Source organism: Rattus norvegicus, chromosome 3, assembly GCF_036323735.1.
Source record: "Rattus norvegicus strain BN/NHsdMcwi chromosome 3, GRCr8, whole genome shotgun sequence".
Taxonomy (NCBI): domain Eukaryota; kingdom Metazoa; phylum Chordata; class Mammalia; order Rodentia; family Muridae; genus Rattus; species Rattus norvegicus.
The window spans coordinates 120,997,796-121,024,424 of NC_086021.1; the positions used below are offsets into that span (position 1 = coordinate 120,997,796).

General features: G+C 42.3%; 1 protein-coding gene across 2 annotated transcripts in view; it reads right to left on the reverse strand.

Annotated features, from left to right (window-relative positions):
• Window positions 1-624: 624 nt before the first annotated feature.
• The window catches only part of Scg5 (secretogranin V), a 44,462-nt gene continuing 18,457 nt past the window's right edge, over window positions 625-26,629 (reverse strand). Inside the window, exons 3-6 of one of the 2 annotated variants that reach the window (XM_006234701.5) lie at window positions 15,947-16,096; window positions 12,714-12,823; window positions 4,923-4,976; window positions 625-1,159 (exon numbers count right to left, since the gene is read on the reverse strand). In XM_006234701.5, the coding sequence (XP_006234763.1) occupies window positions 1,064-1,159; window positions 4,923-4,976; window positions 12,714-12,823; window positions 15,947-16,096 (410 nt within the window). In that variant the 3' untranslated portion in view covers window positions 625-1,063. Of the gene's footprint in view, window positions 1,160-4,922; window positions 4,977-12,713; window positions 12,827-15,946; window positions 16,097-26,629 lie in introns of both variants that reach the window. The other variant, NM_013175.4, reaches the window with a different exon arrangement.

Genomic DNA, 26,629 nt, shown 5'->3' on the forward strand with positions numbered 1-26,629 from the left:
AGATTTTTACCTTATTTGCTATATTTCCAGACCAGTGCTTACCATAAGTTGGTCTTAGTGTTGAGCCTCACCTGTGTTGCTAGTGTAGACAATTTTCAAGCCTATTAAGCAGAGAGGTAGAAATACAGGAAGTCCTCATGTACATGGGACCCAGCTTCAACATCATTGAAAACCCAGGTTCCCTTCCCTATCCTTCTGCCTCACTAAATTATACCAAATCTTCAGCCACTACTCACTCTTGTCAGATAGATGATGTATATATTATATATATTATATATATTAACTTCAATCAGAAAACAAAGAAAAACCTACACATATTTCATTTGGTTCACATTTCTCTTAAGCACTTTAAAATTTATAGCATTTCACACACACACACACACACACACACACACACACACACACACCTAGGAGAGGGTTTTTCCATTCTCGGTTTTGATGATTATTCCCATCATGTGTTGAATATTCTCAGTTCGAACATATGTGAAATGAGATCACACCTTCCCCCATTGACTTCATAGTATTAGCACTAAAATCAGACACTTCTGCAAGTCCCCTCGCTCTATTAAGCAAAGAAATTGATTTTATACTGTTATATAAAAAGAAAAAAACGTCCCAAGCCAATGCTTGCACATACATTTATTAAGAAGCAGCAGAGTGAGATGTGTCAGCCCCTCCCCTTGAGTACAAACTTCTTTATTGGTGTGTAACAAGGCCCAAGGGCTAGATACACTACATAATCAAAATCAAATGCTAGCTTTTTACAGACTTGGCCCAAACAGCACAACCCAAAACGGCAAGAAATCAGAGTATTTCATATCCGTGTTTTTATTATACTTGACATATACATTTTAATTGTAATGTTTCTTGCAGATCCACATCAAAAAATCCCCAAAAGGAAAGGAGCTTTTATTCTAATTTAGCAGAAAGCTCAGGCATTGCTATGGAGACAAGGACAGCTGTTTTTCATCCATAAATATGTAAAATGCATGCTGTCACTCACGGGCTCTGCTAACATGCACATACATAAGCATTGTATGGGTTTCCACCTACTGTCTTCTCTTTATTCTGGCTCCTTCTCCTCTTCTGAGAAGTGGGGGACAGATTTCTTTGCCACAACATTGTCCAGCCTCTTTCCTTGTAGATAGGGATTGACACTCTGAAAAAAAAACCAATATATGTTTTGCCATTATGTGAGAACTTCAGATACAGAACCTTCACGTAAGTGAATGAGAATTGTTTTCTGACTGTTGGGTTAACAGGAAAATAACATAGCACTTACCACCCACCTACCAAATGATGGCCCCACAGTGCAGTACACAGTCTCCCTGGCAGATGTTACTAATAGCGTCTTTCACATAACCATGGTGTTCTTGATCAAATGCAATGTAATCTTTTTATTGTTATATTTAGCTTAAAAGTTTGTGGTAAACTGGGAAAGATTTTTACTGGTTACCAAGTCTCATGTGAAAGAAAATGATTATTCTATGGTCCTATTTAAGTGGAGGTGACACTGAACCGCATTTATTATTCTTATAGAAAGCTTTTCAAAAGAAAAGACAAACATGACCTAGTATGAATTAGTATTCTAAGTCTGACTGTAGGTCATCCCCTGGCTGCAACTCTTCTATGCAAGGATTCTGTTGAACAGTTCATTAATTTCAACCGCCCCTCAGTCAAACCCAAATGTGAAATAAAACACAAAGCCATCCAGAAATGGCCTTTGTTTATTATTCAGTCCTTCGTATTCTGGAATCTCTTTCATGTGTTGATGTCCTAAATAAGTCAAAGAGTTTCCATTGCTTCTCTAATAATAGCAATAGCAATAGTAATAGTAATAATAATAATAATAATAATAATAATAATAATAATAATAATGTCAGTATTTCCTGAGGTTTGGATTTGAACTAGTAACCAGAGCTTTGCACCATCATCTTTGGTGAGCAGGAAAATTTTGAACATTTTGGAATGTATTTGTTGAGTGAAGTTCCTTCTAGCAATGGGACAGAAACATAAGAGGCTGACATGACAAAGGAAGAGCCGTCCTATTGCAATGCTAAGTGCCCATGAGCAAGCACACACAGTTCTCAGTTGGGCCTGGTCTACATGACTCTCTTAAAAGGTGATCAGGCATATTCCGAAAGACATGGGATGGAGCACAGGAGTGGCCCTTGTCAATGCTCTTCACAGTCTTGTATGTGAACATGTGAATTAGGAAGGACCCCAGTCACTCTCCGAAGGTGACTCACAAAAAAAGGCGAAGACTGCAAAGTGAATGGCGTCTTTACATATTTGGAATAGGTATGTCGCAAAGAAGTAGTCATCCTTAAAGTATTCAAAACAGTACTCTTTTGTAAACTGTCAACTAGTGTGGTCTGGCTTATCCTAAAGACCTCTGAGTAAGCAGACTTAATGTGCTTAGAAAAAGTATATTTGGGGCTAGAGAGAGATAGATCCTAGGTTCCCTTCCCAGCAATCATATGGTGGCTCATAACCGTCTATAATGAGATCTGGTGCCCTCTTCTGGCATGCAGGCAGAACACTGTACATATAATAAATAAATAAACAAATCTTTAAAAAAAATAAGAAAAATAAAAAGTATATTCACTACCAGAAATACTTTTCTATTTTGTAACAATATTAACTCTTAAAATTCTCATATGTTAAAAGAGAATATGAGACATTCTTATTTGTCAACTGGGGAGTAAGTAGCTGATAAACTGTTTAATATGACTAGTGGTTTTTAGATGGTAACGAGATAAAGCTACAGAGCTCAAATATTTTCAAAAATCACTTAAAAGTACATTGATCTTTATATTTGAAGCAACTAGGAACCTAAATGGCCTAGAGTGACTATAAAAGTCACAGAAAATGACCCCGGGGCTCTGGTTGTAACTTTAGGGATAAGTCCTCTTGCTAAGAAACTTCCGTGGTACAAGACAGGCTGTCTAAACCCAGAAAATTTCAAAGATTGTGAGGAAAGGGGAAGTGGGGTTCTCCAGAGTCAGGTCTCAAGAGTTTCATATTGATGTTCAATTATGAGTTAAGTGGTTTGTTTTAAGTGTTCTCCAAAGAACTCTATGTATGGTCACTATTGGGTAGGTTACACGTGATCATTATTCATCTGACAAGTGGAAGGACAACTTGGGATGCATCCTTGCTTGCTGTCCTCTTCAAATCCTCAGTAGATGGTGAGCTTCTCTGGAGTAATCCTTAACTCTTCAGATAAGTGACCTATGATGTCGTTATATTGATTCAAGCTCCAGAGAGAGTGGCTAAGATCTTCAAGAGGGGAGCCGCAGCTGAGGTGTGGTGCTGTGGAAGGAAAGTTCTATTTGCCTATCAGTCTAGAATGGTCCAGGGCTAAAGGAATGAGAATGGGCTTTGTAGATAACTGAGAAGACATAGAGCTGATATCCCAGGGTCACAGTGACCCTTCTTTCCTTCAATTCTAAGCCGTGTCTATGAGAAAGAAGTTGATGCCAAAGTAAAAATCCTTTATGACATATGTCTTAGCCAGAATTTTGAATTTTGGTAATTACTAGTCTTGTGGAAATGTGACCTAAAGTCAACCTAAGCTCCTCAGAGTTGGGGACGAAGGCATGGTGGGCCAGGAAGTAGAGACATTTAAAGCTACATGCTAAGTTATTCATTTGGGGTCAGTCATTGGTCTTATTTGGAAATGTCCTTGTTGTACCATGGGGAGATGTATTCAAGCCGTCTTCCTGGTAAATTATGTGTATTCTGAGCTCCTAGAATAGAATTTCTTGATGTTCTCTCAAGAACGCATTACACCCTTCCTGTCACCATCTGCCATTGGAAACTGTAATCACCAAGAAAAACCCTAATAACCCCATTCACTCTCCCAAAGAAGATCTGCTTCCAGATGTAACAGCTTTCTGCTTCTTGCATAGGAGATTGCCTGTGGATCTGTGTTTGTCAAGCAACCCAGGGGCCTTACAATTACTACCCAGACCAGAAACCCCACACTTAAAGCATTTTCTGACTGAATTTGGCCAAGCTCTTCAGATGGGCCAAAATTGCCACAAATTAGATTCCTAATTTTTCCAAAGATCCAGGTACTTGCTATTCCAAAGAAATGGTCAGTGGCTTGGGTTGGTTTGTATATTTTAATGAAAACCTTTGGTATAGTAGTACTTTACTATGTAATAGCAAGGTTTTTACCCCTCCTGTTTGTTCAAATAAAAGAGAGTACCAGTAGATTAGTAGAATGGATACTGATCACTATTAAGTCTGTGGTCTATAAACATACACTGGAAACCCAGTGTAACTTTGATTGCCATATAAGGAGTAGCAAAATGCATAATACAGAGGCCAAAGGTCCATCTTGGACAGTCCTCCAATGAGACCTAACTAAGGCTATACCAGACAGGGCAGTCTGCAAGTGAGGTAAGTGGAATGCATGCTACACAAGCCTGGCTAGGATAGTATAAAAAAATATGTAGAAGAAATTCAAAATTATGCCCTGTGGTATACACTTTCACACTTCCTGGTTTCTGTCTTGTGATTTGCATAATGGATGCAGATGTGTGAGCCACTTCCTCTACTGGCTTACAGAATATTTGAGGAAAGTCATGCCCTAATAGCTTCCCTACACATTCCTCCCTGCATGGGTAGGAGGCTGTTCTACCTATTAACCTACCCTTCATGGTTGCTGGCCAGACAGGAAGTAGTAAGTGTTGCATAATTTTTACAGAACACTCCAAAAGCCCAGGGAGAAGACCAGCCCAGAAACCAAGGGTATATATGCTGGGTGTAGCCCTTGACATACACAACTTCTGTTCTATTCTCTGGAATTGCATCAGAAAATATTCTGCTATGTCCCCAAAACCAAATGTTTTGCTTGCCCCTTGAAGAAACATGAAACATCCCAGAAACACCCAGGTCCTCATGTCACATACCCTCCGCTTCCGCCTCTGTCCTCCCTTCATCTTCTCATAAAGGAGTTTCTTGTTCTAGAGTGGAGAGAAAAGAAAACACAAATGGAGAAGTATGGATTGAATTTGGTAACTGTCTCTTTTAAAGCAACACTTGGTGTGTCCTCTGGTTATTAGCATACACATGTTTTGGAAACAAAGTTAGATGAAAGGAATGTCGTGTCAGAAGGATAGACCACAAGAGAAAAGCTGGTGACTGCATTGCTCTTCACAAAGTCCTCTGCACTGCCTCAAGGCACTTGGTGCCACCAACAATCTCATAAACAGGGAGAGATGGCGTGCTAAAATACCAGGGTGCGGGAAGCCCGTCTCCTCACTCTGAATGGCCTTTGTTTGAAAATAAATAACTTTATCTCAGTATCTAATTCCCTCTTTATGAACTACACACATGACTGTTCTCTGGAGCAGTGTCTGACCAATAACAACAGTCCTCTGTGTAAATAAACGAGACTTTGACTTCTGCAGCCATCCCTCTCATGGCTCAACTTAGTGGCCCCATCAAGCCAATCACAGAACCATTTGGTCTATAACATTTTTAATAGAGTGAACCTTTTAAAAACTGCCAAAAAACTTCTTGGCAGAAAGGAAAGTTATGTTGTGTGTGTTGGGGGTGGGGGGTGCTGTTCTGTTACCACAGTTTGTATAAGTGTTTCCACATACGGCTGTGTTTCAAATGCATAGTGGATTTAAATGAGCTCTAGAATATCAGACACATGCTCAACACATTTCTCTCCAGTTGAGATTATAAAAGACAGAACACTTAACCTGGATGTAAAAGCAAAGAAAGGGATTTGGGTGTTTTGCTTGTGTCATTTTATGTGATTTTTCTAATCATAAGGAAAATAATGCATAGAGGACAATTCATCTTGCTGTAACTACAATACTCTAATGCTAACTTCTAGAAAAAGGAGCTGACAGACTTCTGGTGAGGAGAAAGTTTATACAACATTTTTATCTTCGCAGCCGTCTGGTTATTAACAAATATTTAAATGGTAGATTTGAAAGTGAAAATGACAAATGCCAAGAATAAGCTTCGTGGTTTTCTTGTTTGTTAAAACCCACCACCTGCAACTTACAGTGAACAGCTCTGCCCAACCTCAAACATCCAGGGGCAGGGTGTGTGCCAGGAGAAGCATGCCCATTGCCAGAAACACCAGCACTGGCCAGAGCCCCTATCTCCAGCTCACTTTGGGGGATGGATCAAGTAAATACCAGGAGAGAGAAAAGGCAGGCCTGCTGACCATTCCCTCGAGGAATGAGAATATTGTAGTTGGTCTCAACCTCAGTGTCTCACTGTAAACAACTCTAATGCACACAGAATGTTCTGGGTGCTCATGCCAGAGTTGGGAAGGAGGTTGGCATAAAGAGGGTGAGGACATGACTGCTCATATACATCACTCTCTCCAGCTGTCTGAACTGGAGGGCAGACAGAGGGGCCTGCAAGATGGTGCAGTGAAGCCCACTGCCCATCAGACCGGGCACAGCTCCCGCATGCTGCAAATGAGATGAAGGCAGTAACATCTCAATTCCCTTTGGAGCTTTTTGGGGGAAATTAGAACCAGAAGTTTACAAGGTCTAGAAGTCTTCCTCTCAAAGATGGTTCTTGTTTTCCTGAAGAGCTGAGGTCAGGACCAACATGTCCATGCCCCCCCACCCCGCCCCTCTATGGTGAATATGCCTGGGCCTTCTCCGTTAGCTCTGCATCAGAGTGAATTTGGTGGCAGGGGTTGGCATGTGAATGAAAAAAGAAATACACAAAATGAATGAAAATAAACCAACCACCTCTTCTAATGAATTCATTTGTTAGTTCCTTGGGGAGGAGGGACCTAAGTTCTAAGAAAGCAGCTCGTTTAAGTTCACTAAAGGACTTTTCATTAGGTCATCAAGATTTTGAACAACCAGTTCCAAAGGACTCTGGGAGATAGACATCTTGGAGAACTGTCTGATCATAGGGCTAGGCTACAGGAAGTACAAAAATTAATGATGCTAAATATCTGAGTAGATACATTCAACCAAGTGCTAGAGTCATGTCCAAAGGAAGGAAATGCCAATTTGAAGAAATTCCTACTGGCCAAATGCAGGACATTTTGAACATCAAAATTAGTAACAGTGGGGGTTGGGGATTTAGCTCAGTGGTAGAGTGCTTGCCTAGCAAGCGCAAGGCCCTGGGTTCGGTCCCCAGCTCTGAAAAAAAGAAAAAGAAAAAAGAAAAAAAGAAAAAAATTAGTAACAGTGAACCTGTAGAGGCACCAAATAAATGACGGTGTTTATAAACAGGAAAGGAGGTAATGGAGGCTTTGCATGGGAGTAGGATGCAAATCAGCAAACGGAAAGAACAAGAGAGCAAGAAGCTCATCCTTCTGCAACTACCATGGTTATAACTGAGTCTGGTAAATACCATCAATGAATGCAAAATTAATGCATTGGTTAACAGCCTCGTGGAGACCAAAATATTTATAGTCTCAAAGTAGTTTTCCATAGGTTAATTTCAAATGGAAAATGATAGTTTTATACCAGAGAAACACGGACACTACTTTACTAAAGGAAATGAAGTTACCACTAACAGGGGACAATCTGACACTGTGTATGGCCATGATGAAAAGTGACAGGATATCCATAAACAGCACGATTATGAAGAAGCTTAAAACATTGAGCACATGCTAACAGAGAGAAGAATGGTGACTCCCAGAGCTGGGGATAGTGAAGGAGATGGAGACAGCATAGTGACAATCCAGGTCACATACAGTTAAGGAGAAGTAAGTGTTACCACAGCTGAACAACCATTTTAACAAGCTGTGTGTTTTAGAACTGTGGTGAGTACTCTGAACATTTTCAACATGAAAAAAGAAGGAGAAGGAGAAGGAGGAAGGAGGAGGAGGAGGGAGGAGGAAAAGGAAAGGAGGAGGAAGAAAAGGAGAGGAGGAGGGAGGAAGAAAAGGAGAGGAGGAGGAGGGAGGAGGAGGGAGGAGGAGGAGGGGAGGAGGAGAAGAAGAGGATAAGGGAGGAGGAGGAGGGAGGAGGAGGAGGTGGAGGAGGAGAGGAGGAGGAGGGAGGAGGAGAAGGAAGAGGAAAGAACTAAGGGGCTGGAGAGATAGATTAGCAGTTAAGAGCATTGGCTGCTCTTCCAGACAACACAGGTTCCATTCCCAGCACCCACATGGCAGCTCACAACTCTCTCTAACTCCAGTTTCAGGGAACCCAATACTCTCTTCTGGACTCTGTGCATACTGCACTTACATGAAGCACAGACACACATGGGGACAAAGTACCTATATGGATAAAATAAAATGACAAATTTTTAAAAAGAAATGAACACAGTCTGAGGTTATGAATACGCTAGTGACCCAGATCTGACCATCACACATGATGTGTGGGGTACATGCACTGACATGTATAAATATGACACACTCTACTCCATAAATATGTACAATTAGTATGTGTCAAGTAAAAGAAGACATAAAATACATAGCTCAAATCTAATGACATAGAAACCCAAGATAAGCCAGAACTGGAGAGTACTCTATATTCCAATATTCAGACAAGGCATGGCCATGTGGGATAAACAAAGTCGGAGACGGACCGACCACACACCTCCTGTCTCCCATGGCTCAGCTTGATCAACTATTAATGAAGGCTGTACAATGTGCTGGAAATGGAGGAAGATTTGGTTTTTGATACACTGAGGAAGTACATTAAGGGGAAAGGCTGGCATCAGCCTTTGGTCATAGGCTTTGAGGGTTGTAGTTGAATGTGAGGAGGCTTATAGCAGCCTTTGGTCATGGACCCTCAGGACTCTAGTTAATTATATACACTGTGGTGAAGGCAATCAATCCTAAATAGGACTCCAGAGGCCATATTATGAGGGATGAGTCAGAGAGAGAGAGAGAGAGAGAGAGAGAGAGAGAGAGAGAGAGAGAGAGAGAAAGAGAAAGAGAGAGAGAGAGTGTGTGTGTGTATTTGTAAAGATGGAGTTTAATTCCTAGCTCTGTCAGTCATAAGCTCTGTGTTGCTGAGCAGGCTATCCAGACCCCTGCCTTGCATTTTCTCCTTTATAGAATGAGAGTGATGAGGGTGGGCAGCCTGGATAAAATGATTGAGGCAAAATATTAGCACGGTGCTTTCCATGTAGTATAAGTGCTATAAATTTAGAATTTCTTATTATATAGCATGTATTTGGTGTCATCCCATTACCCGCCACAGGACCCAGAGGTCATATGGTCTTGATTCAGTAACAAGGAAAGAGCCGTGCAGGAAATACTACAGACACACTGATATTTGTAATGTGGAAATCATTGCTAAAGATGCAACTCAGCTCCAGATAATATTAAACACAGGGAGGCAGTGCTGTCAAGGAAGCAGCAGGGACTTGTGTGCAATTTATTTGAGAGATGACTGTTTTGCAAGTTGAAAGGATAGTTGAGTTGCAGACACGCTTGAGACTATCCTTCTATATAAACACCCAGGCTGCTTTCTGGATCCCAGCTTAAAAAAGCAATAGACACTCAGTTAACACTTCTATGTGAAGATCAAGCAAACACTGTTTTATTGCTGGGTGGTAATGAGAAAATAAACAAGGAAACTGAAGTTTAAACAAACACATCATTAGAGCTGATAAGAGGCATAAATGTCATTCCTTTGCCATTGATATGTGATAGCCCTTTTTATTCTTGGTCTTAAATTCTAGTCTTGGCTCTGAGGCAGACAATGAATCTGGGTGACTGAGAGAAGCCCAAGGAGAAGGGAGAGGGGAGGGAGAGGGGAGGGAGAGGGGAAGGAGAGGGGAGGGAGAGGGGAGGGAGAGGAAAGTGTTTCAAAGGGGGATGCAAGTGGGATTTGGTGAGAGATAGAGAGCTTTTGAAGAAGAGGGTGTAGTTGCTGTGCAGCTGTAATCGCAGCACTCCTGAGACAGAGGCAGTGGGAGCTCTGTGAGTGGAGATTGAGGCTAGCCTGGTCTACAGAGTGAGTTCTAGGACAGCCAGGACTGTGTAGAAAGGCCATGCCTACAAACAAACAAAATAATAAAATATTGGGAAAAGAAGTTAGCACCTCTTCCACCCCATCACAACCCCAGATGGGCTCTGCCCACACTCAGACATTTCCTCCACTTCCTTTCTTCTTGGTCTCAGATCCAGCCTTCTACTCAACTGTGCCCTGTCCCCTAAGACTTCAGCTGGATTCTCCATAGAGCCTCAGCTTCCTCTGTGGTTAAGTCACAATCAGGCCCACTGGCCTCACATCTTCCTCTGCCTTTGGATTCCATCTTTCCTAGCTTCAGGACCCAGCCTTCACTGTACCATCAGAAGGGCACTGCATCCACGCAAATTTGGGCTTATTATAGCTTCATGCTTTTCATTTCAAGACTGTAAAACTGTTGAAAACCCAAGGCCACTTGATGAGTCCTGGAGACCAAGCACCTAGCACAGTATCTAAAATAAAGTGGGCTCAGAACCTGTTCGCATCCTTCTGAACTTGGTCCTTGCCACTGTTTAGCAAGACCTTGCCCATCTATTGTGGGTCTTTCCCCAGCATTACTCTTAATTTTCTTCTCTTTCCTTTCTTTTCCTTCCTCCTTTAAGCTGGCACATAAATGCATGATGTATCTCCTCTCCTTTTAAAATTCCTCATAGGAAGAGTTTATGTATATAAACTTTCATATAGATTCTTTCTCTCTGTCTTTCTCTGTCTCTCTGTCCCTTTGTCTATCTGCCTGTCTGCCTCTGTCTCTCTGTCTGTCTGTCTGTCTGTATGTATGTATGTATGTATGTATGTATGTTTCTCTGTACCTTTCTGTCTCTGTCAGTCTCTCTGTCTCTGTCTATCTCTGTCTCTGTCTATCTCTCTCTGTCTCTCTCTGTCTCTCTCTGTCTCTGTCTCTCTCTCTCTCTCTCTCTCTCTCTCTCTCTCTCTCTCTCTCTCTCTCTCTCTCCAGTGTATAACCATTCTATTAGATGATTCCCTCTGAAACGGTACCAATTCTTATCTTCATCACTATATACAGGATCAGCGTAAGTATAATTACGTGATTTCTTTCTCCATTTTCTTTGGTCTTCAGTCTCCCCTCTATTTTACCTCTTACTATCCCATTGAGATACATTTTATAGGAGATTTTCATAACACTCAAGATTTTTTTTCGTTTTTGTTTAAAACTCTGCCAAGAGGAGGTTTGAAAAGAATTTGACGAAACAGTCTTCTCTAATAGGACTATGTAGGGGGGAGGGAAGAGAAAGTGAGAATTAATGAGAGAAAGAGAGCTGGGGGATAAAGAGGGAGAGGAAGATGGGGAGGGATACAAATTGGAGATGAAAGGTTAACTCAAGTGTGTTGCTTTCCTGCCTTAATTTGGAAATGTATTTTGAAGGCGAAGGGAACTGAACTGACTTAGGAAAATGTGAAGAAAGATGCTAGAAAAAACGAAAGTGGTTATCTAGGATAATTTTTCTTCTCCAAAGCAATGCAGAAGGAAAGGGAAAGTGTAGCTTCACAATTTCAATGTGTAGTGTAACACAACAACCAAGACTGCAATTAGCACTGACCTAGAAGGGACTGGTGATGCTGAGGGGCTGAGGTTGCCTGGACTGTCTTTGAAGGGAACCCTCCCCATTCACTCATCCCACAGATGCATTGACCGTCGACTCTCATCTGTGAATTAACACCGTTCAGTGTTTCCCGGTTTTCTCTCACATGACTTCATCGTTGGCTTACATAGGCCCGACCACAGGCACCTAGACACATTCCCATTCAATTGTAATCCTCCTTGGCTCGGTGTTCCAGCCTGTAGTGATCTTGAATCCCGGCTCTGTCATCCAGAGCTCTCCCTTCCAACTTTGTGTCATCCACTGAGAATCTGAGAAGTGTGTGATCTGTACTTCTATTACAAACATTGATACACACGTGGAGTGGGGTAGCATTCAAACATGCAGGGTTCCCTGCACCATCTCCCTCCCGTCCTGACACAGATTCTCTAACAAGCTGTCTTTTGGTGGCATTCTGTTGACTTGGCTGGGTATCTTCACCTCTTCCAAATGATCATAAAAGATCTTGTCAAATACTTAGATGAGATCCAAGTGCACCATGCTTACTTCATTTCCCTCATTAAGCTGGCATACATAATGCTGGCAGCGGAATAATAGGAGGAGATCGACAAAACTTGTTTTTAGCACACCAGTGCCAAGTGGCATGATTCTGCTTTCCAAGTGCTTATAAAACAACACCCTTCATTGACAGCTACTCATAGTTGCATGCGACCAACAGCAAGCTCGCTGCCACGCATCTGGAGATTGTCCCTCTTTCCACAAAGCAGACTTATGCGTGTCTTTTTACAAGTCTGGATGTCTTCATTTCCTTGATTCTGCAGAGATATACATGGACCGTCCATTTCCCTTAGTCTAGAGATCAACTCTGCAACTTTCTCAGTATCTTTTCTTTTGAAAAAGTCTTTTCCTTTCCGTGGAGTGCCTGAAGCACTAGTGAGACATGAGAATACTATGTCTCGGTCTGTGGAATAGAATGGAATAGAAGTCTCTAGAGAGCGTATGGTCTATATTTGCTGTCTCTTTCGATGGGACCAGTATCCTGCTGTATAGATGCATGAGTTTAGTCTGGAATAATAACTGCATAGAGTTCCCCTCACTGGAGATTTCTGAGGAATCAACTCCTAAGCAATCTTCCTTCTCTCCATGCATGCTGTTTAACTCTGGCATTACTATTCCCACAGACCTGAGTGAAAACTCTACCAGCCGCTGAAAATGGACTTACCCACTTGCCCAAACCTGGGTAGTCATGTTCTGGATCAAAAAGGTGCTGGTCTAACTGGAATTCTCGGCTGAACTCTGCAGTGTCAGGGGCGTTTTCTAGACATCCGTCATCTGCTGTAGACAAAGGTTTTTAAGAAATGGTCATAGCATCTGTTGTTATTCTAAATGGTAACCTATCAAACACATCTGGGCACACAAGGGTCATAGTCTGTTCATATCAGATACTCTAAGTCACATTTCCTCTGGATTCAATCCCCCCTGGTGGATGAGACTGCTTCAGGAGCAAAGACCTATCAGGTGTACTTCAAACCTACTTCCCTTTTCTCCTTGGCACATAGCAAAGCTGATTTCTCAGCCGTTCTTTCTGATAATGTGGAATCATATGCCTGACTGAGCCAATATCATGTAGGCAGAAGTTATGTAGTCCACCTTCAGGCCTGTCCCCAAAACTTTTTTATTATGATCCACTTCCCCAACTCTACCCCATCTGCCAGTATGGGGTACTGCCAGCCAGGGCAACTGGGGGCATCAAAGTGAAGACAGCAAAACAATGTACCTCTGTCATTCCCTCACCTCCCTGTGATAGGACTGCATATAAGTAAAACTCAAGTTTCTATTGTGAAGAACCACAAGACCAGTAGTTCTCAACCTGTGGGTCACAACCCCTTTGAGGCTCAATGACCCTTTCATAAGGGTCACCTAAGACCATCGGAAAACACGAATTTTTATATTACAATTTATAACAGAACAAAACTGCAGTTATGAAGCAGCAATGAAAATAATTGTTAGGGGTCAGCACAACAGGGTCACAGCATTGGGAAGACTGCCAGTCTTCCCAGACTACTACTACTAGAATGTAAGAACCACTACTCTAGAATGTTTCATTTGCTTCACCATCAAGTGTTTCCTTAAGCAATATGTTTCCATCCATGAGTCTCTCTTTCTCTTGAATGCTGTCTTTAGGAACCATTCCAGTATCTTTAGACAGGTCTGGGTGTTGTGTATTACAGCAGCAGGGAGACAGATCAAAACTTAAGAATCAAATCTCAGAACACAAAGGACTATACCATAAGTTTAGCTTCTTAAAGTTAACCCAGCTTCTCCATTTCTGTTTATTTACCTATTTAACTAGGTAAATCAGATATTTGCCCTAAGAGAGGAAAATGTCCATGCATGATACCTTTGGTACATGGTAAGTTTACAGTATGTTTAAGGCCCATCTCTGCCACCTCCCTTTAAATGAAAGTTTATTCCAAGATATCTGTTTTGTTGTTGTTGTTGTTGTTGTTTAGTTTTGCTTTTGTTTTGATTGCTCTCACCAAGAGCCTGCTCTGTAGTTCAGACTGTGCTCAAACTCATAATCCTCTTGTCAATGGCTTCTGAGGGAGGGCTAGGATTACAGAAATAAGCCATGGTGCCCAACTGTGGTGGCTCACTGAAGTATGCATCATGTTTTCCATTCAACCGAAAAAGGTAGGTTATCTTTCCTAGCTTCTGTTTTTCTATAAGATCTATAATCGCTAGGTATGATCCCCTAAAAGTGAGTTTTGAATACTTCCTGCTTCGATGTATTTTAGACGACATTTTTTAAAAGGGGAGAAATAGGGGCAGGACATGCATCTCAGTGGTTGAGTTCCAGCTTAGCATATGTGAGAGCCTAGGTTCAAGTCCCAGCATCATAAAATGAGGTGGAAAATCAGAGGGGGGAAACAAAGGATGCAAGTATTTGTACAAGATTGGGATAGGAAAGAAGGTCCCCAATTCAAAGGTCTTGGCGCTGTGTATTACAAAGGGATAATGACCTGTCAAAGTCAAGAATGAGAGATCTATTTGCAACTAGCAGGGCTGTCTAGCTCTTAGGACTAAACTAAAGTCTTTAGAATGCAGTATGGCAGTCCTGAGCCCCAGGGGGCTAGTGCAGAAGTTATTGGTCTTCCAAACGACTCCCATTGTGACTCCCCACTTCACACTGAGCTATTTCTAATGCCTTCATTATGTGGGAGAGGGATAGCAAGCAAAGTGGTCCAAATGCAGCATCTTTGCAACATTTTGGTGATAATTTCTCAAGTACCTTTAAGTGGACTGAGATCAAGCTGTGGAGATGAAGCCCGTCTGAGATGCCTGAGATTTTAGGGGACTGAAAACATGTTCTAAAAGTAACTTTCTAACCCTGTGGCCATGTCAGATCGAGGAGCTTCACTGATCTGCACAGGGTGATGATTCAGATGAGAGCATGCCAGGGCAGAGGCAAGTCAAGGGTCCATTCTTGGACCATTCAACTGTGCTGTGCTGCATCATGCATGATAAGGTGGTCTCAAAAGTCCTCCCTAACAGTAGCTAAATTTAGCAAGTGATTCTTTTTTCTTAGATTGCCTGTTAAGGCACAAAAGCAGTGTGGAGTAAGTATGTTAGCTTCATAGAATGATAGTAAAGGCAAAAGCAGAATCTGAGGCCGAGTCTAGCACTGGGATCTCATCTACCTCTGTCAGTTTACTCTGCTTTCTGCTCCCAGAGTCAAGGACATACAAAGTACTATGTCACCACAGGTCTTGCTCAGAAAAACCTGCAACTCACATTGTACATTTCTTTCAGGCATTGAGTGTGTTGTATTTTTATAGATGACGAGACACAAGCCTAAAGAAGTGAAATCATACTGCACCATTAACCCTAGAAATCAGATCTCTTGGCTCGAGCTCTGGGTCTCTTTCCTTTGTTTTCTCATAGAAGATTTCAGACTTCAGTGTGCTCCTGGGCTGCTCACTACACAGATGGCTGGGACCCAGGTATAACATTTCTGATTCAGTAAGTCTGATTCAGTGTAAGGATCCGCATGTTGAGTTTATGTTACATTCCAGGCTACGCTGCTGCTGCTGGCTCAGGGACCTCACTTTAAGAACCTCTGTGCTATCTTATCAACTTTTCCAGACTCCCACACTCTGAGCTAGTCTATCACTCTTCCCATCCAAAACCCTACAAGCAAGTCAAAGGTGACTGATGGGTTTGATGCCAGCCAGTGACTCAAGATTTCCTGTCATCCAGGGCCAGCCTCTCCATACTGGCTTGGTCATATCCAAGTCCCATGTTGCTCCACCCAACATGGGAGCTCTGTGCTTCAGGGAAGAGAGAGGCCTCACCCTAATAAAAAGAGGAACATTCTTCAGAGAGCGCTCACACTGTAGCTGGGGTCAGAATTTCCAATTACCTCTCATTATAACCCAAGGCCACGTTCCTTACCAGTTTTCCCAAGAGGACAGGGATTTGGAGGGTCTGGGTAGCCTTGGTCCTCACTGAAGTCCTTAGGAATATTGTCGCCAGTCAACTCTGCCACGATGTTGGGGATGTTGCCGAAAGGACCCAGATGCTGAAGACCCTCGTGAGCTCCCCCTGCAGCATGGGAGGAAGCATCTTTAAATTGGCATCTACTCAGCAGACAAAGCACTGTGCTCACTCAGTAAGCAAGGGAAGCATAGGAAACAGGTCCTGCCTTCTTGGGGTTTGGACTTTTAACTGCAGAGATGGACACACACTGTGCATCAGTCATTTCCTTAGAATGCGAACTGTGTATGGCATGCATAGAAATGCTAAGACGCCATTATGGAACTTGGAGATGAGACAGGTCCATGGATAGAACTGTGTTTCTGGATGCTCACAAAGGTCAGCAGGACTCTGAATGCTCATGTAGGTGAGAAGGACTCTGGAAATTGGGTATGGACTCAGGTGGGAATGAGGGACACACAGGGAGCAACAGACACAGAGGTCTAATAGAAGGAAGGAATATAACGGGGGTGGGGGGATTAAAGAAAAAACTCACTAACATCAGCTTAAGAACTCAAAATTTGACTGTTCCAACTGTTCTCTTCTGGGTATTATTTTTCTGCATAAATCTTTACAGGGTCTGGAATAATCACCTGCTGTTCTTCTAGAGCACCCAAGTTTGGTTCTCAGCCCCCACAATCAGCAGTGTCAACTGCCTGAGGCGTTAGTGGGTACCCACACTCATGTACACATCTACACACAAAAATGTAGATACCATATGACTTTATATCATATTAAATCACAAGAACCTTTCCATTTGTCTGCCTGTGCTCCATTTCGGTACTTAAGAGGGATAACGTTGTTTTACATCCAATCAGTGTACCATGACACATTAACTATTCTCTATTGTGAGACACTTAGCATTTCCCAGTTTATTTTAGGTCTTTAATTTCTTCCATATTTTGGATTAATTTTCTTCAGGAGAAGTTCCCAGAAGCAAGTCAAATTACTAGGTCAAAGGCTATAAACATTTTTACGGCTCATGATATTGTACTGCCAAGTGTTTTCCAAAAAGGGGGTACTAATTTAAATATCACTAAAACATGAAAGCACCACTTTTACAACGTCCTCGCTAGCATTGGGTTTCATAAAAATAAAATTTCATATTTTTCTTGTTCATTTAAATAGATTTGACTGCCAAATCAATCAAATAATCTTCCATATGTTTGTTTACTGGTTTTCTTTTCCTTTCATGACTTGTCTGTTTATGCTTCTAGAATTACAATGTTTCTCTTATCAATTTGTACAAACATTTCATTTAATAAAGATATCAGGCCTTCGTCTGTCACATTCTCTACAAACATTTCCCAACATTGTCCGACTTTGCATTCTGGTTGCTATTAGAATATTCTGCTAGCATAAGTTTTTAATATTTGCATAGTCCGTGTTGTTTTTAACTCTCCTTTGCGATCTCTTTTTATCTGTCTAGACTTGTAAAACCATTGCCTCTTCAGACTTACGATCAACATTTGGATATTTCCTTTAGTTTGCTTTAAAAAAAAAATCAACCCTTGAATCCATGATTTATTTTACTGTACTTAAAATAGATAAGCTGTCATCCAATCTGCCTGGCATGCGTGAATGCCATGCATGAATCAGAAGTTCCCATGCATACCATGTTTCACTGTACCTACACCTACTGTGTACCTACACCTACCATGTACAACTTCACTCGTACCACCAACATTTTACAAGGTCAAGAAGCTTCCTTTTTCCAAACCCTTTCTTAGGAAGACTTTATACTTTTCAACTCTACTGGGCAACTGGTGTTCTTCCCTCATAGCTGCATTAATTTACAATGGGTGCTCATAGATGTCCATGTGGGGGGTGCTCTATTCTAAATCAAAGAATTAATTGTTGCATATGAAACTACAGTCAAATCTGGGGAATACGGCCTCATCCTTCCATGTCCATGAGAAGCATGACCTTCTCATCTGGCCACTTTACCTAAGTCCAACAGACAAAGCTATCTTGTCCTCTGTGACTTCATTGGTTTAGTCTTTTTGGCCAAACCTGTTCTTCTTTGGATAGGCACATTGTTTTCTTTGGGGCTGTAAATATCTCCAAGCAGGATCGTCATGGGGATAGCTTGGTATCTTTCTGAGGTGTTTTTCCATCACTGTCTCTGTTATGTTTGATTAAAGTTCAAATCCAGACATCACCAACATGCAGCATTACTTTGTTTATGCCTATATTGTATATCATTTCTCTGCAATTCAAGTGGATATCTACAGAATTTATATATTTGAAAAAATGTTTGGGGATGGAGAAATGGCTCAATGGTTAAGATAGCTCTTCCAGAGGACCCTGGTTCGATTATCAGCACCCGCACAATGGCTCACAACCATTTGTAACTCCAGTACTAGAGTATCTAAAACCCTCTTCTCACTTCTATAGGCACTGCATGTGCATTGCATACAAACATACATGCAGGCAGAACACCCACATGTATACAGTAAAACTTTAAACACTTTTGTGGGGCACTAGTAGTACACGCTTTTAATCTCAGTGTTTGGGAGGCAGAGGCAGACAGATATTTGAATCTGAGATCAACTTGTTGAATACAGTGAGTTCCAGGACAGCCTACATAGAGAAATTCTGTCTTGAAAACAGACAGATCAAAAAGAAAAAAAAAGAAAAAAGAAAAAAGAAAAGAAAAGTATTTCTATTGTGGACCACTATAACTACGAAAACATCTAAAATAAGGTATTTTGTGTGACTTATAAGCAAATATAGCCAATATTCAATATTATGATCTTCTTTCATATTCTTATTCATATTTTATCATAATCTATATTAAAATATATGCTAAATATACAGTGCTACATGTTAAAGATCTACTATGACTAATATATACTGGTCAGTCTCTTATTGTTTTCATGTCATCACTCCGATGCTGTGTTAGTTGATGTGTCCGAGGGAATAAATTCTTCATTTTAATTCTGCTGGTAATTGACTGTCGAAATTAATTTGTAAATCATGCTTTGGTTTGTAATTCTGTTCTTAGCTCGCTACTCTCATTCCACTGAGAGGCAGAATTTGGTCTGCCTTTATTTTTAACCATTCTGGATCTTAGTAGTTATCCAAGTCACACGGTAGTAGCTGCTCTCAGAAGTGCTCTGGGGATATATGCTTATTTTTCCAAATTAACCTCCAACTGCAAAGGTTAAACCAATGGATCAGTGCATTTGGTACTGGTACACTTGGAGCTTAGTATGATCTTGGCAGTGTAGTCACCCGCATGCCTGTTACAGGGCATGCTCTCTGGTGTGTCAATACATGTCTCTGCTTTTGAAAGCACCCTGGAATTAAGCGCCAGGAATTAGCCAACTTGGCTCAGAGGGAGTGCATGTTTTAATGCTCCATTAGTAATTAATGAAGGAAGCAAACACAGTTTCCCTTATGGAAAGCCTGCCAGAGCTCTATTTACCTCTGTGCACGGTGCCATTTAAATGAATGTAGCACTTGTTAGGTAGCAGCAGATGTTTACAACTAGGTAGATATGTTAAAACACAAACTCTTTTCAAATCATACTTAATGACATTGAGTCCAGATGCACGCACTGAGGCAGGTACTGTAGGGGCCTCGTAGATGTCAAAGATGCTGACCTGTGCACATCTAGAAAATAGTGGCGTATGCAACCAAATGTTACCTTTCTGATTCATTATATTGTTTAGAATAGGTCTGTTACATCACATGCTATACTAGCCAACATGCTGTGATACTGTAGTTTCTGCTTGGTCCACTTACCTCAGCCTCCTTAACTCACATCAGCCAAATGTATTTAGAAGTCATTATTCAATCAACTTAAAATCTCTATTAAACATATTCTATATATCAACACTTAGACAAAATATCTAAAATCTATCAAGATTGAGCATTGGAGGGTGTGGTAGTTTGAATAGAAAGGCCCCCCAATAGGCTCATGGATTGAGACTCAAATTCTTGGTCACCAGGGAGTGGCATTATTTGAATAGATTAGGAGGTGTAGCATTGCTAAAGAAAGCATGTCCCTGGAGGTGGGTTTTGAAGTTTTCAAAACCCCAAGCCAGACTCAGTGGCGCTCTTTTCCTGATGTCTGCATCTGGATGTAGAACTCCCAACTATGTCTCCAACACCATGTCTGCCTGCTTCCCTCCATGGCAATACTGGACTGAACCTCTGAAACTGTAAGCCATCCCCAATTAAATGTTTTCTTCTGTAAGAGTTGCTATGGCCATGGTGTCTCCCCCCATGCTGAGGCTGTCTGTGGAGCCATGAGGCTGGGCATCAGGGCTAAGCAATAGAGGAGAATTGTGGTGGGGAAGCCTGGTGCCAAGGAGCTAACAGAATGTTACCATTTAAATGATTTTGGCTAGGTATCAGTATGCAAAAAGTGAAGTTATAAAAACTAAATACCAATAAATCCCTAAATTTTATCTAGCCTTGATTGGGTATGGGCTTTCTGGTGCATTGAATGAATTCCAAGCTTTTTATAGGGTAAATCTATAGTATTACACAGTATTCTAAAGTCATCTGAGTCTCCATGAGCCAAATCCCAAGTGAGGCTTCCAACTGTGGTGTTGCATCTCTCTTTGTTAGAGAAGATGAATCTCCCCACAGTATCCAGATGACTGAAACATCCGTATTAAGGTCGACAATCATTTTTTCTAATCATTCAAAGAAAACGTTGGACATCTAAATCTTACCTTGAGAATGTAGTTTGGCTTCTTTATAATAATCTTGGATTATCACTGTTGACATCAATGACTACAGAGCCACATGGTGTTCTCTACTCTAAAGGACGCAAGAAAACTCTGTTAAATAGTCCCAGCTGGTTTTTTAAGTCCTTGTTTCATCCCTTCTTGGAAGCTGTTAATTCCAGCCATATCACACCCTTTTATAGTGATTACATGATTAAAATTAAAGTGAGCTTGGGCATTAAAGCCCCTGTCCCTGCTTTTCCTTACCAGGGCTGCACTCAGGTGTTTGGTCAAATGCAGATTTTCATGCAGTAGACAAAGAGGTGGGGCCTAAGTTTGTGTATCTCCGTCTCCCAGGCTAATGCTCTTGTCAATGGGTTTTCAGTGGCAAAACTTAAAATATGACAGCCACATGTTTTAGAACAGTGAATAAAGTAAGATTAAGTTAGCTCTGAGAGCACCCTAGGGTGTTACTCCTGCTTCCTGGAATTTAGTGTTCCCATTGTGGCTATGGGAAAGTGTTTGCAAAGTCACTCGAGGTTTGGAACTAAGGGAACTGCAGTTGTGGTGACATCTTTTGATTTCAAGCTGTACTCTGGGTAGAGAGGCACTCTCTCGTTTTCACAGGAAAGCCCTTCTGGCCCCACTTCTCATTCCAACGAGTCCTATAGAATTGCCAGTAAAGCATGTCCCTTGCTGGTAAAGTTCCCTGGACGTGGTGATGTCTTTTAGAGAGCTTATCTCATCACACCAAGACACAACCATATGGAACCATCATCGTAGAGACCAATGGTGGTCAGAAACAGGAACAACTAAAGACAGGGCCTGGTCTCCTCTCTTTCCCTCATCACTCTCCCATGTTTGGGTCACACATGATTCAACAGCTTCAAAGCACTTTTCTACCCTGTGGAGCTCTAGTGAGGTCCTTAGGACAAGGGTTACTTCTCGTAAGAAAATTCTGGAATATGGGTACTCTGCCAACATGGTTTCTACTCTGAAAGACATCAGAAGCATGCCATAGGGCCTGGTGCAGCCCACGAACACTCTCTTCAGTGGCTTTCCTTTTTTTTTCCTGCTAAGATTAGCTTCAGTTCTGGTGCAGCAGTGGCAGAATGACCTGTCAGGATAACTGGTATCGTTGGTAGTTTCTATCTAGCCTCAGGGGAGGAGGGTCAAATACATCAGTGACCAGGGGTTTGGCTTCCCACTGCGGAGGCAAGGTACCAGCAGAAACACTCTGAGATGGGAAGCCAGCCTCTGTCCTCACTCCTGAAGTTCCTTCGTGTCTGATTGCCGCCTCATGCCAGAAGACTCAGTGTGTCCAGACGGATCCCTGCCCAGCAGACTTTGCCTCACAATTTGGTAACACCCTGACAAGCTTGCAGCCAGCAGAGCTCCATCAGTGCCCCTCGCCCCATGCTGAGGCTGTCTGTGGAGCCATGAGGTTGGGCATCAATGCTAAGCAATAAAGGAGAATTGTGGCGGGGCAGCCTGGTGCCAAGGAGCTAGTCACCCAACTCATAAAAGGGGAGTTCGTGAGGAAAGTCTGGCAGGGAGAGGGCATAGACTCTTCAATACAAGCCATTCAGTGGAAGGGAAGGGATCCAGCAGTTTTCACTTATGTTGCCACAAGCTGCAGACACTAAAAATACACTTCAGTCCCATCTTGGGTTCCTCCAGTGTCTCCATCCATCACTTAGGAAGCCACCACCCGCTTTCTTTTGTCAATCACCGTCTAGGAGAGTAGAGCAGCCACAAAACTGTTCTAAAGGGGGCCTGGCTTCATCTTCTTGTTCTTGCCCCAACCCCACTCCCTTCAGACACTTCAGAGAAAGCTGAGGTGCAAGAGAGACTTTATCTATAGAAATTCGAAATGAAGTGAGGAAAGAAACAGAGGCTCTCATCCTGCAGGCAAGACGGAGAGAAGTGAAGTAACAGAGGCATCTGAGTCCTCGTTTTAAAAGCCACAGAGCAGGGGTGGAAAGTGAGGAGGAGGCTGGACACAGTCCATGTGTACCATTAGGGAGCATAGGAAGCACTAGGGCCCTGGGAAGAGCTGTGTTTGAGGGGTTGAACTCTGAGGGGTTCACTCAGTCTCCTTTGCTCTGAGCGTTTCGGGATTTTGTCCCTGACATGATAGACACACACACACACACACACACACACACACACACACACACACACACCACACACATACACACACACATACACACACACACACCACACACATACACACACACACACACATACACACACACACACACACACACACACACACACACACACACACACACACCACACACCATGATTTCTTCTGAGAAACAAATGGTCTAGCAGTCAGGCATATTTATGAAAAGCCACTATTTTCTTTAGCTAGGGAGTCATAGACAACAGAACTCCTGTTATAGGAAGAACCATTATCGATTCCTGATGTTTGGGACTGGATTCAAGCACACCTGCTACCATGGTGTGCCATTCCTTAATCTCCCAGTTGGGTCTGAGATTCCTCCGGTCTAACGCAGGAATGAGATGTGTGTAGGGGAATCAAACCAGACACTGTGTACTACACAAAACGCCCACCTTAGTGCCTGGACACTACTAAGCACTCAACACATATCAGGTGCTTGTTTCACTATGCAGCTCTTTCCTAACAGCGCAACTCACAGAGCCACAATCAATATCCTACATGTCTTTCATTCCAAAGACCACAGTCCTGCATTTGAGGTTTTAAGCGAATGTGCAAAACAATTGACACATATTTGATAATATCTATAAGCCCCTACCAGTTAAAACTAGTTAAATATATACTAAGCTCATTTTTCTCTTTGATCTCAGAGCAGTCTTTCCCAAACCCACTCACACCACCACTCTCAAGGAACATCTACTTAAATGGGACAAAAGATGTCGTGGACGAGCATCTGATGTAACTGCCCACTTGATACGGCAGACCATGAGAACATGGTGGAAGACAGACGTGCTTCCAGCACGAGGAAATAAGCATTTCACCCTTCACTCTTCAACATGGATGGTGCGGAGTCCGTCTCCTATAATGAAGGATGTTTAAAATAGACAAGGCTTATATTGCAACAACTACATTCCTTACTCATGACATGTGACCCCAAAGCACAGAGCACTTAGTAAATGGGGAAAACCAAGGAATGATTTTATCTCTGCCCTCTTGGCTTCTCTTCGCTTTGCCACGGGGCGGGGGCTGGCCTAGGCGGTTTGCTTACTCTTCTTGAACCCCGCCCCCAGGTTTTCACCTGGCCTTTCACAGGATCAGCTCCACAAGCCAGCATAGAGAGATCTGCACTGGGTGAGTCTGGCAGATCCAGGAGTGAAACTGGTTATTCAGATGCTTTGGATTGAAAGGCATTTGCTTTCATTCCTCTTCTTTCTTCTGTCTTCTCCTCCTCTTGCTAGGATCTAAAACCCTAGGGCTCCTTCGAGACCAGAGGCTGCAAGAGCTACTCGAGCACGCGAGCAGCAAAGGCAGAGCTGTGGTACAGGGACACTGCATTCATAGGCTCCACATCTCCATGTGGTCCCAATTTAGGATCCCGGGCAGAGCTGTTTATTTTAGGAAAGCTTTTTAGTTCACTTTTAAGGTATTTTGCTTAGACACTGCTTGCTTTTCAAAAGAAGAAAATGTTTGTTTTGGCTGTTTACTCAATTGCCAAAGTTCAAATTTTACTCTAAGAATTTAATTTTCGTGAAGCCATCGTGAGACTTGCCTCTCTCTCTCTCCGTACATACAAAATGCAAAGAATTAAACAGAATAATAAGGACATGAGACAATTTCTAGGAGACTTAAGATCTGACAGGTTTGAGAAAAGCCATTCTGAGTAAGTAATTTGCCGAAGTGCTTATACCTTCTTCATATCACTTTTATTTGCTGTCTGAAATAAAGGATCAACTCATTGAATTATATAGAGGCCAAGCATACTTTTATACTGAGATTTTAAAAAAAAGGCCCATTTTTGATGCTTTAAAAACTTTAATTCTGATTCCGTGTGAAATTATATGGCCCACCAGAGTGGAAGCCATGTTAACATATCAGCAGTACTTGAAAATAAAGTGGCACATGGCTTGTGGAGTGGTTGGGGTTAGGTGAGGACACAGGAAACATTAGGAAAGAGACCGTGTTAACGCCAGTGGTCCAGCATCCGCTTCTACCTGCGTTGCACTTTGCTTTCTGAAGCTGCACTCATCACAACATCCTTTCCCCAAAGCTGTTTTGTCCCCCAGGCCTATGCACCATCTCACAATAAGGAGCAGTGATTCAACTGTAACCCGTCATGTAACATATCCATATCTTAAAAGACCTCTAAGGCAGTTTGATCTCGGAGCACTGATAGACCAACAGGACCTCCAAGCCCCCTGGTTTACAGCTAATGGATCAGTTGAAGTTGTGACACGGTCTTGTGTATGGAGAGTAGTGTACAAAGCCAATTTGAGAATGGTAGATAGTCAGAAAGCAAGGTAAGCAGGGGCAGAGGCCAAACTAGGTCCTGGGAAACAGTTCAGAAACTCCTAATCAGAGAGGATCACACTCTGAGGAGAAGGTTAAAACTTCAACAAATAAAGAGCCACAGAAGCCACAGGAAAAGGGAATGATGAGGGTGGGTGGACACAGGGCTCCAGGTAAGTGGGTGACCCTCTGCCCCAGACCCAAAGTTCTTCAGTGGTGTCTACCCAGGGTCCGCTTTCCAGTTATCCGGGACCTAAGGGAAACAGGCCGCAGGAGCACATGGTCAAAACATAGAGTAAACAGTAAAAACATAGAGTGGACATGAGAGGGCACAGGCCCCAGTTCTGTTATACCAGGCCACAGTCTCATCTGCCAGCTACCCTTGGGGTATAAAGCCCATACTAGCATACACATGGGTACACAGAGTGGAGAAATAATCACTCCAAATATCAGCGTCCATCCCTGACCCTCAGCCCTTGTCCTCAGTATAAGACAAGGGCCCTAGTTTGGGTCAAAGAAGGTCTTCAAGTCACGGCAGAGTACTCGACCTTACCAAAGAGTAACCACATTAATTAGCAATCTCTTGTTTCCTCTCTCCACCCAAAGCTGCCGCAGAAAAGTAAGTATCCTTTGTAAATTGCTAACACCAACATTTATTTTGGACAAACAGAACATTCTTTTCTATTTCTGACTTTTACCAGCTATCACCATTTTACAAAACAGTCTGTCCCGAGGAGGGGAGTAGGGAGAGCATGTGATGCGTGTGCTGTGGGGGACGGGGGCTTAAAATAAATCCTCTACCAAGTTTTATTGATGTCTCTCTGCTTGTGGCTTTCCCATCTCCACAAACATTCTCAGCTTCTTCTTTTTGTACCCACATAATCTCTGCCTGGTAACTGTCGTTAGGTATAAAACGACAGCAGCAGGAACAACAGCAACAACAACCACACAAGCAAAAGGACTGGCTTTTTGTCATTTGTCAACTATATGTCAGATACTACAGATGGCACTGGGGTCCAAAGGCATGTGACAGGAAACACATGTGAAAGGTATCACAAAGGTAAGTGGGGAGTATGACAATTCAAGCTATGGAGACCAGAAGAGGGATGATGGCAGGCAGGACAGAGTCAGCAAGGAGCGCTCTCCTTAGAGACAAGGGAAACATCACTTATCTGATCCTTTTGATTTCTCTTTTACCAACGCGTGATAATAATGGGGATTCAAGTTTATAAATCACAGGAGACTTACACTTAGGAGCTTCCTAATCCACCATCCTAACCAAAAGGTTAACTAGGTTACGAAGGAGCATCGACCCCTGTCTGGATAAGTTTCAGTCTCTATATATAGTTTTGGACTAGTATACCGAAACACCCCTGATGGCAATATAATGTAAACCTTATGCATAATTGAAAATTGTTTGATAGCTTCATTTCAGAAAGCAAAAAGAAG